The sequence below is a fragment of the Malania oleifera genome, chromosome 3 (assembly GCF_029873635.1).
Source record: "Malania oleifera isolate guangnan ecotype guangnan chromosome 3, ASM2987363v1, whole genome shotgun sequence".
NCBI classification, from domain to species: domain Eukaryota; kingdom Viridiplantae; phylum Streptophyta; class Magnoliopsida; order Santalales; family Ximeniaceae; genus Malania; species Malania oleifera.
Genome location: NC_080419.1, coordinates 37,135,879 through 37,147,400, shown reverse-complemented (window position 1 = coordinate 37,147,400; position 11,522 = coordinate 37,135,879). Strand labels below are relative to the sequence as shown.

Sequence of the window (11,522 nt, the reverse complement as noted above, 5' to 3'; positions counted from 1 at the left end):
CCTTTACATAAAGATACAATCAAAGAAAATGTAACTTTACAACTTAATACAAATAAAGAAAATCCCTTTTGCATACACAAAATTCAATATATGGGTCTTCTTAAAAAAATTATTTATAATCTCCTATAGCTTTTTTTAAACCTACTTATAGCATAATAGAAAGATGTCATGTTTCCTATCAATAAAAAAAAAAAAAAATACTAACTCAAATAAATTATAATTCTTTTACTAAAAATTGAATACAATTTCTCACACAGTAAATTAGTTCTGCCTTTTAATAAAATGTAAAAGAAATTAAAAATTAAAAAACACATGGAAAAGCGTATGAATACTAATTATTAATAAAAATACTTTAAATTTGACATCTCTTTGAATTTTAGGAGCAAGACTACTAGTAGAAGTTCAATGAGAGGGATTGTTTTAATCTATGAACATTTATTTTTTATTTGTTAGTTATGGCACAAGCTATTCATGTGCTTTAGAGCTTCAAGTTTATTTATTTATTTTAAATAAAAATTATGAAAATAATAATGAGTTATGAAGATATTTTATAAATTTAAAATTAAAGGTATATTTTTAAAATTACTTATGTATCTATGTTTGTAAGTGTTGTAATTAAATGAAAAATCTTAGTATTTAGTAATAACAATGCAAACACACTAGTCTCTCTTACAGACTGTTTGGAACTTTGAAAATATTGGAAAAAGGAAAGGAAAACAGGAAGGATTCTACTTTTTCATATTTGGTTATTGAGGAAAATGAGAAAGAAAATAAAAAAAGACCTCTAAATTAATTAACAAGTTTTAATTTATAACATTCTTAACATTTGATTTTTCCTAATTTTGAATCATATTAGAATAATTTTTTTAATGGTATTTAATATAAAGTCAAAATATAGCGAAAAATAAATTTTCTTTTTATTTTCCTTTTCTTTCATTTTCGCAAGCAAAATCCTCAATCCAAACTTGCCCTTAAGATTTTAAAATTTTCATATACGTATTTTGAGACTATATAAAGATGTAGAGCTCTCCTAAAGTTTAAAAAAATCTCACCGACCTTCTTCAAATTTTAAATTAACAAAAAGAACCTAACTCAAAAATCAAATTGACACTTAAAATTTTTAAAATTTTCAAGAAATCAAATATTCAAAATATCTTTTCATCAAAACTTGAGAGGTTTCTATATCATTTTTCTTTTACAAAAATGTTCGTAACTTTTATGACAAATGTGAAAGAAATTTGTAATTTTTATCTCCAAATAGAAACAAGAAAATATTTATATATATATATATATATATATATATATATAAATATTACATCCCTCTATTTCACTAATTAAAAGTGGAGAGTAGAGATGGATATAGGAAAGCTGCAAGCAGAAGTAACAGTAAGAGCATTGGCGTTACATCAATAACTATATTAATTAAGCCTTCTAGCATAAGCTCAGGTGGTAAGTACTTACATTAGACCACTTTGGAGTTCGAATTCTGACACCTGCAGCACACATTTGTAATTTACTTTCTACGTGTTGGTCGAGGGTTAGTTGACGTAGGAGTGAGATTAGTCTGTTGCGTAAGAACATCAACCATATCAAAAAAATAAAAAACCTATATTATCTAACCAACCTAGGAAATATCAATCGCCACACCCATCTTCTCAACGTTCCATCCAGTGCCAGCCGTCCGATCACAATCTCGTAACGGAAATCTACGATACCCTGCGTAACCCTCCATATATGGAGCCCTCCGTACGCGCATCTCGCCACTCGCCCTCGCGATCGTCCAATCGTCCTCCTCGCACCATCTTTTCCTGTTAAGAGAAAAAAAATAAAAAATAAAAAATAAAAATCCAACTTACTCAAATTCGGTTCACTATTCTTCAAATTTCTGTTTGGTTTGTGAGAACATTTTGTCACAATGGATGGCCTTTTTATCCCAAATATTTGGTTTTCCGTAATTCGGGACTCCACAAAATGAGATTTCACTGCATGTATCTATCTCAACGGACATTCTCGTATTTTTTTCCCCTCCAGAAGCAAAAATTTCTTTTGATTTTTATGTTCTTGGGTTTTCCTCAGTTTTCTCAGCAAACAAGGAACTGGGTCGCGGAATTTCGCGTGTTTTCTGTTAGTGAATTTAATCCTGTTATGTTACTTTAATTTATAATTCTTAACCGCTAGGTTGCATTTGCATGGCGTTGACTTTGTTTGAGGATCAGGTAGTTTGTGATTAATTGCCTAGAAATTTGAAAATTTAGAGCCAACGTTTCTGAATTCTTGATTTTTCTGCGACTGGGGCAATGGGATAGTTTGTTGTGGATTAGAAATAGTTGAATTTTCTCTTGATTTTTCATCCTCTGGTCTTGTCCCCCCTCCCCCCTCAATTGTTTTTGTTGATTTCGTCTCGAGTTTTGGGATCTCTGTTTGTCTATGGATTCCGATGTTAGAGATTCTAACAGCCGTAAAGTTAAGCCTCTCGCGAGTCTAGATGCTCAAAGGGTAGAACTTCAAAAGGAAGAAGAAGGGGATAATGAGTCCGATGCATTGTTGCCGCCTCGGAGAGATGGGATGTTGAGAAGATCGGAGAAGACTCCGCGGAAAGTGCAGTGGAATGATAAGATTGGGAATAAGCTGGTCGAGGTGTTGGAATTCCAACCCAGGTAATTCAATTGTTTTGTGTATGCCAACTTATGTTCGAAGGTGAAGATTTTTTATGTTTCAGTTTTGCTCTTGAAGTTCTGCAAGTTAGATAATCCTGTTTTGTTTGCCAGTTTTTCCTTTTGAATTTTATTTTGTTTTCTCTGCTGCGTAATTGAAGCTTGAAGAAAATTTCAATTCATGTGGAAAAAATGGTAGCATTTTAGATTATGGAAATGATAAGGGAATGATAACTGCTAAGAACAGTATATGAAGTGAGGCAATGCCATTCATTGGTTTGAATAAATTTGTGGTTATTCTGGTGGTTTTCACTGTTGCCAGTAATGAGGAGAACAATTTCTGGATCATGTCATATTGTCAATTGACTTTTCCAGATCAGTGCTTATGCTCTCTTCTACATGTTAATGATATGATTTTTAGGGCATTAAAGTCTAATGATGGTGTTGAAGGGGCTTCAGCTGTTGTGACCCCAGATTTGTTAAATCAGGTTGTTGAAGTTTAATTGCCATCCATTGATATTAATCTGCTGTCAAGAGCATCAGGAGCCTCTCCTATGGTTGGTAACTTGGCATAGCTAACTGTTAGGTATAGAATCAGATATTCCTCATGTATAACCTTAGGTCTAAGTCCAACTATCATCTTTTCCTAGGTGTAGAAGCTTGATCACCTCATCTGACACACGGACATCCTATTTCTGAAATTTCTCTTTGATTCTGAATGAGATCGATTATTTTTGGTTGTATAAATGGTAAGTTGGCCAGAAGTTCCCGTATTACATCACTGAAATAAACAGTATAGTGTGACTTAGCTAATCAAGAGTTCATTATCAGATTGGTGTTAAGGTGGCCTTAAGTTATTAAGGTTCAACTTATCTGCAAATGGTAGAAGTTATCATGTAAGAACTTAAAGGAAATGATTGGCACATTGATTGAACGGTAGCACCATCCAAACTATGCTACTTTTCATTGAATTAAATCTCCTTATATTAAGAGGATAAGTAAACTGTAACCACAATTTAACTTACCAGGGCATTTGGTTGTCACCATGCCACTGAGAAATGGAAACAATACACAGCTGGTGCACTTACTTGCAAGCTTCACTTTTATGCTCATTGGACCAGGCTGAGTAATTTTGATTCTAAATCTGAGATTTTGGCTCAATGACTGCTGCTATAATGATCATCATCAGCTTCCGAATTTTCCTACATCATTTCTACTGCAGCTAGATCCCAGTGAAACATAAGGCTCTCAAGCTGAAGTGTTTCTTATGGAAGGGGAGTTTTGTAACCTCTTCTATGATTTTATAGCCTTAGTAGTTAAATGTCAAAAGGATAATTTGGTCACCTGCAATTATTTGCTGAGGGATTAAAAGTGCTTCCTATAACCATATATATATATATATACATATTAAAATTTCTGGGCATGGTGTGTGTCAACATTTGAGGCCATTGTTTTCATGATCCAGAAAAGGCTCCTGATTCCCTCTGATTTTTTGGAAAGGAGGAATTAGGGACAGCAGGTGTCTTTTGAACCCAATTAATATATTCCTACGAAACTTCTGTGTTTCTGATGCAAATGCAATCCAAGTTCCCAATTTTGCTTTTGATACAATCCATCAAGCTTCAAACACATATTACATACCTACCTGGTGAACAATTCTTGGCACTCTCAATTCTCAAATCAGCAACATATTATTTAAACCTAGATGTTGCATACCAGGTGGAGCCAGGAATCTTACGAGGGAGGGGCCAAAGTGTGGGAGAATTTCTAGGGCTTTAGTAAATTTTTAGGGGACACAAAATTACCAAATTTTCTGGGAAACAAAGACAATTTTTGTCATAGATACTAAAAATTACCTAGGGGAACTGCATATTTCTGAACTAGGGCCACCTACAAAATCTAACAGAATACATGTGGCGACAAATACGTCTGTGAGACAGAAGCTGTCCCAAGTGATAATGCGGGTCCAGACTTGGCCATTTTCTGACAATCCATTGTATTTTGTTTTTTTGGTTGAACCCACAGAATAGGAGGTAGCTCCTGGCCCATCACATATTCCTTCCCACCTCACCTGGATTCAAACCTGAAACCTTATGTTTAGCTTGCATCTCATTGAATTGACATTGTCATTGTCTTGAAAATTTTAAGCTGTTGATTCAGGAAACCAAGCTCAAGTTGACTGAAGGCTTATTTTACATGAATATTGCCCCTAGGGCTCTAACCTTTGAGGGTTGGACATGTTCAACGCTTGGAATATTGTCCTTCAAGCAAACTTGAAGCTTGACAAACATAAACAATAATAAAGAAGTAAATTTATAGCTGCTGTAGTGTGCTTTATTAGTTGGCATAATAGTTGAGTTGCATGTTCCACTTGAGACTCACATTTGCCCTTCTATATATATTGTTGGTGAATTGCTTGAATTTTTTTTTTTCAGAAAGAAGCTGTTGGTTTTGTTCAAATGAGTGCATTAATGATATTGCTTTTATCATGTTCGTCCTTAATTTAATTGAGTTGTTCATTGTGTATCTTTAACACACTTTGCAAGAGAGTTTTGATGCTCCATTTGATACATTGTGCAAAAGTGAAATACATGTGACATTCAACTCATCAAGGCTTAATAACAATTGCTACCATTGCACATAATCTGATTGTATTGTATGTTTAGAAACAACCTATCGTTGATTTATTCTAACAATTTGTTGGTTGATGAGATTAAACAAAGCCTTTTGGAATGTAAAAGTACCTCCAGTATGGGATGCTGTCCTGTTACAATCATGAATCTGATTTATTTGTCACAACATTGATTATGAATTTATTGTAGAATGGCTTGAATTATAAGAGAGCTACTGAACTGTTGTGTTTAGAATTTCAATTTGCAAAATATGAACTTTTTAAAAATACAAATGGTTTTATCTTCTTGCGAGTCTTGTCTCACAGTAACTGTGAGATGAAGCAGTGCAGATGTGAGGATCCAGTGTATTTTTTAAAATTAGATTTTTGTGATGAGTTTGGAAGGGTTCAGTTTTTAAGAATTAATTAAGTGAAAGTAATATATTTGTGATTTTCTAGAAGGTTAAGACCTTGCATGGTTACCTATAGCAAGTTCTGCATTTGTGGCTCTTGAATTTGCCAAGTTTGATGCTTAATGAGTAACTAGAAATTCTTCACCTCATGGAAAGGGGCGAAACTTGCAGGAATGAGTGATGTTCTTGACATGCTATCTTAATGCTTGGATAAAGCGATGAGAACTTGCTTTAAAAACAGTCGTTTTTCTCAGAAACACAATACCAGTGTTTGTTTTCTTGAACAATGGACATTATTTTCTTAAGTCTTGAGTTTTCTACAACACTCATAAAATCTAGAACACAAACGGTGAGCAAACCACATCCTGTGGTCCACCATCCTTTGGATTACTAATTGTAAATGTGGAAGAACTCCTCACTCCTGTTTGATATTAATTTCTGAATTGGTGCTGTCATAAGTTTGTGTCGTGAATTGAGTAAAATAGATCCAGAAAATGTCATCATATTATCATGTTCTCACACTTATAATTTACCTTCCATGACTGCAGTGATGTAAGTGACAGTGATGATGACGAGGCTGATTCTTGTATCTGTACCATAATGTAGATTACATTCAATATCCAACCCAGCTGAAAATGTGTACTGCATGACTGCAGTGATGTAAGTGACAGTGATGATGACGAGGCTGATTCTTGTATCTGTACCATAATGTAGATTACATTCAATATCCAACCCAGCTGAAAATGTGTACTGCATAGAGAGTTTTTCCCCTCCAACCCTGACTTGGTTTTAGCATGAAGGTGGTGCTACCAAGCTGCTGCTACAAGGGTGTACCAAAGGTTTTAGTAAACAGCTGAGCATTCTTTCATGTTATGGCACCATTTTGTTTCTTTTTGTCAATGACTTCAACATTATTTCTTAGGCAGAGGGGAAGTGAGTTTTCTAATGAAGAGAGCTACACCGCACAGGTTGTATCCCAGAGGCAAAAGCAAGCCAGGATGAAGAACACATGCTTCCATGTTATGTACAGTACCATTAACTCATTAAGCTCTTCAATGTTTTTGTTAGCTACATTAATGTACTTGACTTTGTTTCAAACTCAAATTATGTATGATCATGTTGTTTGATATGAAGTCAAAACACTTCAATTCTGGTCCAGTTTTTTCTTTGTTTTTCATCATTTTACTGGATGGCTTTTATGATTGCATCTTAATAGAATTCTGTCATGCCATCATAAATGCTCTTTTTATGTAAGAATCAATTTATTGTATGCATTGTTCACAAATTCAGTTACTGGTACATGTAGGAATAATAAGTCTCTGGTGAACACACTCTTTTTGTCTTCCATTTAGCCCGAATGACTTAAAAAAGGACTTTGTAATAAGTACTTAAAACATGTACTTGCAAAATTAATCACTGTATTGTTCTTACTTCCACATAGAATGTGTGAAAACAGTTATAAGGGGATAGGATAGGGACTAACAGTGGAATTATCATAAAGCTGCATTTGGGAGTATGGATTTTGGGCTTGAATTTGGATTTGGGTGAATTTGAACAAAGTTCTGTATAATTTTTAAATTACATATATATATTCAAATTGACACAAAATCCAAATCCAAGTCCTTTCCCAAACATAGGAGTAAGGAAATTTGTTCTTTCTCTAATGCAAGGTTCTCCTATCATTGGTGCTTTCATGATGGTGTGCATCTCTTTCTTTGACTGCCCTCCACTGAGTGATATTTTCCACTGGCTTCCGCACAGAGAACTCCTCTTCACTAATAAAACTCTCTGCAGAGCTGCTTGTTGACAGATAAAAGCACGATTTTAAGCTTGGCGGTATCTGCTCTTGATTCTCCTTTCCTTCTTGTTTGAGTAATGGTGCTACGCTTGCCTTGGCTACCCTCCATTGGGTGAGATTTTCGATTGGGATCCGTACAGAATGCATGTATGAATTGGCTAGGTTCTCCTTTCCTTGGTGCTTGAGTGATAGCATAGCTCTTGCTTTGACTGCCCTCCATTGAGTGAAATTTTCTACTGGCTTCCTTACAGAGCATAATTGCTGGGAGAACTCCTCTTCACTGATATTGTCATCATCATAATCATAAGCAGCATCGGCATCATGGCAAGCCAGAACACTCTTGTTGAGTTCTAGTTCATTCTCTTCCACATAGCTATCTCTACAGTTTTTGTACTGATAGTCTGAGGGGTAGAATCCTGATCCCATTCTTGGTGCAGTTGAATCCCTTACAGATGGTAGAAGGCACAGGCTTGCATCTGCTGGTGCCGTTTTACCCTTTCCTTCATCTTCCTTCTCTTTGCTTTCCAACGACTGACATGTAGTTTCTTCATCATGCGGGACTATCTCATGGATCACCACATTCATATTAAACCTGACTTTCTTTTTGATTTTCATGCTTGATCGTTCCTTGGCCTCGCCTCTGTAAAACGAGCAAAGATGTTACAAATTTAATGATGATTAAGACAATGAAAGAGCAACTGGCCAAATTCCCTTTTGACATAAAAGCAAAATTACCACCATTGTTCCAAACCAACAAAACGACTATAAATTCAAGATGGGAAAATATGTGAGGAATGACGTTTTCAATGACCAAAACTTTGTCTGGACCGAACAGAATGATTATGTGGAAAAGCTTTCATGGATGCGGCATACCATAAAAATAAAAATCTGGATGCAGGGCCGCCATTAAAATATATACATAAAAAAAGTGGAGGAAAAACAAGAACCCAGAAATCAATAGACTGACCTCTGTCCTGAGGTCAAGGTGATGGAATTTTCTACTGGACCGTCCTCTGCAGGGACAGACGGTTCCACCTGTTCATTACTAACCAAAAATCTGAAACGAATTTCAGAAAGTAAACTTTGTCAGTGAAAATCCAATGAGAAAAGAAGAAGAAGAAGAAGAAGAAGAAGAAGAAAAGAATTAAAAACAAAAGACAGTGCAGACTATCAGAAAAGAAAACCGAAATCTCCATTAAAGGAGCTTGAAGAAGAACTCACTTTGGCTCCCGGCGGAATTTCATTGGCAGGTTTTGGCACCCCATCACAAGTCCACGAAGATAAGTGCGTATTTTGATGAATGAGATTATGAGAGAGAGAGAGAGGGAGAGAGGCCCTTTGGAATTTGAATATGGTTGTCTGCAACGGGCTATCTATATAAGAGAACGAGTGAAGAGATTGGCGAGCCTTGTTGGCTTTTTAAGAACTCAATTTATGGAAACTGTTCCTTAGCAAAACAAATATTATGGAAACTATTCCTTAGCAAAAAAAAAATATTATGGAAACTGTCCAAAATCGAAAAAGACATTTTGAAACAATTTATTTTCGTAAAATTTAGCTGTTCTAACAAAAGTTAAAGAGTAAAAATTAACAAATAAAACTAATAAAGTTAAGAGTGTTTTCACTCCTTTCTTTCATTTTTCGTTTTTATTTTTTTGGGATATTACATTAATTCAGTGACTGCAGAGGGGCTCAATGATTTACTGCTTGAAACCATATAAAATTAAAATTTTCAATTTAAATACAATTCTTTCAAAGAATTGGTTGCAACTTTGGATCAGTGTGTTGATTATTCAATCAAACTGTTAAAATTATGAGCAGCTTTAATTTTTTATATTTTGAAAATATAGAAGGCCTGTTATTTATACAAAAATACAATAATTTTAAAAGAGATTTTCAAAGTTCTTTGGAGCGATAGTATAAAATAATTTTGCTGTTGGTTAAAAGTTGTGCGCTTATAGTTCATAATTATGGTACCCAAAAACTCAAAAGTGAAAGTAAGGTTGTTTTTCTCTTTCCCTCACCTATTTCATTTTGAGTTTATTCCAATAATGGGTTTTTCTTTTTTTGGAATACGCACCGGGTATCCACGCGTCCATTTTAAGTTAACCCCACAACTCCAAAAGGGGAGTAAATTCAGGAGTCCAGAGGCGGAAACGAGTCCGGGAGGGTTTAAACACCTGACCTCGTGAAAGGCACTTCCGCAACTCGCACTACCACTTGAACCACACCCTGTGGGTATGGGTTCTTCTTGCCATTACTCCATCTTGTAGGTTAAACATCAACCAACAAAGATAAGCATTAGTGAGTGTTAAATACAAATATATATATAACAATAAAACAATATGCATTTGTTGTTATATCATTTGTTGGCATGGCCGACTTGACCTTAAGGCAGTTGTGGTGCTTGCTTAGGGCCCCAAAGATTTTGGGGTCCCCAATTTTTTTATTTTAATGTAATAACGTTAACATTATTTATGATGTTTTCTTTCCATACGTTGACTTTCCCATTATTAAATAAATAAAATTGTATTTTAAAATGTAAAGAAAATGTAATTTAATTATTTCTTTTTCAAGTAAATTTTGAAGCCCCAATTTTTTTTTTTTTAAATGTAATAATGTTAACATTATTTATGATACTCTCTTCCCATACATTGACTTTCCCATTATCAAGTAAATGAAATACATGTTGAATATAAAACTTTAATTAATGATTTTGCATCTCAAAAAGTTAGAAAAATTAATTTTAAATAAAATAAAAATTAAACAAAATATTAAGGAACCTTAATTAAATCATTTGCCTAAGGTCCCATATTGTGAAGAGCCGGCTCTGTTTGTTGGGAAGTGGACCTACGAGCAAGAATCACACATGCAAAATATGCAAACAATAATGAAAGACCAGATTTATGTGGTTCGGTCCACTATGACCTACATCCATGGGAGCACACACATTCCATTATAACTTGAAGAATTACAAGGATGAAGAGAAGGCTACTTCCCTAAACTCCACTCTCTCTCTCTCTCTCTCTCTACAAGGATTAACTCTGCCTCACAGAACACACCAACACTTCTTGCAACGCACACAGCTCTCAACCCACAATACAAATCTCTGCACGCACACAACATGGCCCTAAGCCCACACTCTTTCTACTCACATACATCTCATATATATACATACACAGGAAGGGGGAAAGTCATACAAGGCAGTTGCAAAGTCAACATGGTAGGCAGTTGTTTGGTGGTCGTCGGTTTCCAGCGTCAACGATTGCAGTTGAGTGGTGCAGCTACCGACACCAATACGAGACACACCCTAACAATCTCCACCTTGGCGAGTTTCAACTCCCAAGTCCACAACTTCACCTTGATACGAACTTGATCAAGGAAAATCATCATAGCTTGGTTCAAATGTCTGAATCATGCAAAGAGTACCACCTTTTTCATCGGCAAACCGAACTTGTCTTTTTGTTTCTGACGACGTGCCGCTATCATCATCCGAGGTCAAACCACCAACCACTGTGGTTCTCATCAACTGATATAACCCACGAGACTCCTTCCCAGTAAATATCATTAAGTTACGTTGGGTCACCTCCATAGCTCCACCTGCGACAGAGATTTGACAACCCTTAGAATCCAACTGACTAAAGGAGATCAAATTTCTTCGCATCCTTGGAATGAAGTTTACGTCATCCAAAATACAGACCGCTCCAATAGGCGTCTTCAACTTCATTGATCCAAACCCTTTGACATCGCATGAAGACCCATCACCGAGTGATACCATACCGTGAACTTTTTTAAACTAATGGAAAATTTCTTTCTTAAAACAAATATGAACTGAACTCCCAGAGTCCAAAACTTATCCATCATCGTTTGGACTGTCATGAGCATTCATGTTCTTTCTCATCAATTTTCGGAACTCCCTCTTCATATAGTCGTACTTCTTGCAGTATCGACACTGCACATTTCTTCAACTAATTTGTCGATGTAAGCTCCTGGCCGTTACGAGGACCTCTTCATTACCATGCCATATGGCATGCTTCGATACATTG

At 35.4% G+C, this 11,522-nt stretch overlaps 2 protein-coding genes across 5 annotated transcripts; one reads left to right on the top strand and one right to left on the bottom strand.

Annotated features, from left to right (window-relative positions):
* The first annotated feature begins 1,644 nt into the window (after positions 1-1,644).
* LOC131152246 (uncharacterized) lies at positions 1,645-6,836 on the top strand. Of its 4 annotated transcripts, none has more exons than XR_009135899.1 (3): positions 1,781-2,657; positions 6,227-6,517; positions 6,605-6,836. XR_009135899.1 is itself a non-coding variant. In XM_058104003.1 (2 exons), exons 1-2 carry the CDS (start codon positions 2,428-2,430, stop codon positions 6,282-6,284), a joined length of 288 nt encoding a protein of 95 aa, XP_057959986.1. In that variant the 5' UTR covers positions 1,645-2,427; the 3' UTR covers positions 6,285-6,836. The 4 variants fall into 4 exon arrangements, 2 of the variants coding, with proteins under 2 accessions (XP_057959986.1, XP_057959987.1); XR_009135898.1 differs by having other exon boundaries at positions 6,601-6,836; XM_058104003.1 differs by having other exon boundaries at positions 1,645-2,657; positions 6,227-6,836.
* Positions 6,837-7,042: 206 nt separating this feature from the next.
* Positions 7,043-8,812, bottom strand: LOC131152244 (uncharacterized). The gene is made up of 3 exons (XM_058104002.1): positions 8,698-8,812; positions 8,444-8,533; positions 7,043-8,116 (listed from the first exon to the last, which is right to left on the bottom strand). Exons 1-3 carry the CDS (start codon positions 8,739-8,741, stop codon positions 7,339-7,341), a joined length of 912 nt encoding a protein of 303 aa, XP_057959985.1. The 5' UTR covers positions 8,742-8,812; the 3' UTR covers positions 7,043-7,338.
* Between the last annotated feature and the right edge of the window lie 2,710 nt (positions 8,813-11,522).

Bases quoted from the DNA above. Each gene is read 5' to 3' on its own strand.
- LOC131152246 (XM_058104003.1), top strand. From the start codon at position 2,428: ATGGATTCCGATGTTAGAGATTCTAACAGCCGTAAAGTTAAGCCTCTC. The intron at 2,658-6,226 runs GTAATTCAATTG...CCATGACTGCAG, and splicing joins GTGTTGGAATTCCAACCCAG to TGATGTAAGTGACAGTGATG.
- LOC131152244 (XM_058104002.1), bottom strand. From the start codon at position 8,741: ATGGGGTGCCAAAACCTGCCAATGAAATTCCGCCGGGAGCCAAA. The intron at 8,534-8,697 runs GTGAGTTCTTCT...AATTCGTTTCAG, and splicing joins AAATTCCGCCGGGAGCCAAA to ATTTTTGGTTAGTAATGAAC. The intron at 8,117-8,443 runs GTCAGTCTATTG...CTCGTTTTACAG, and splicing joins ACCTTGACCTCAGGACAGAG to AGGCGAGGCCAAGGAACGAT.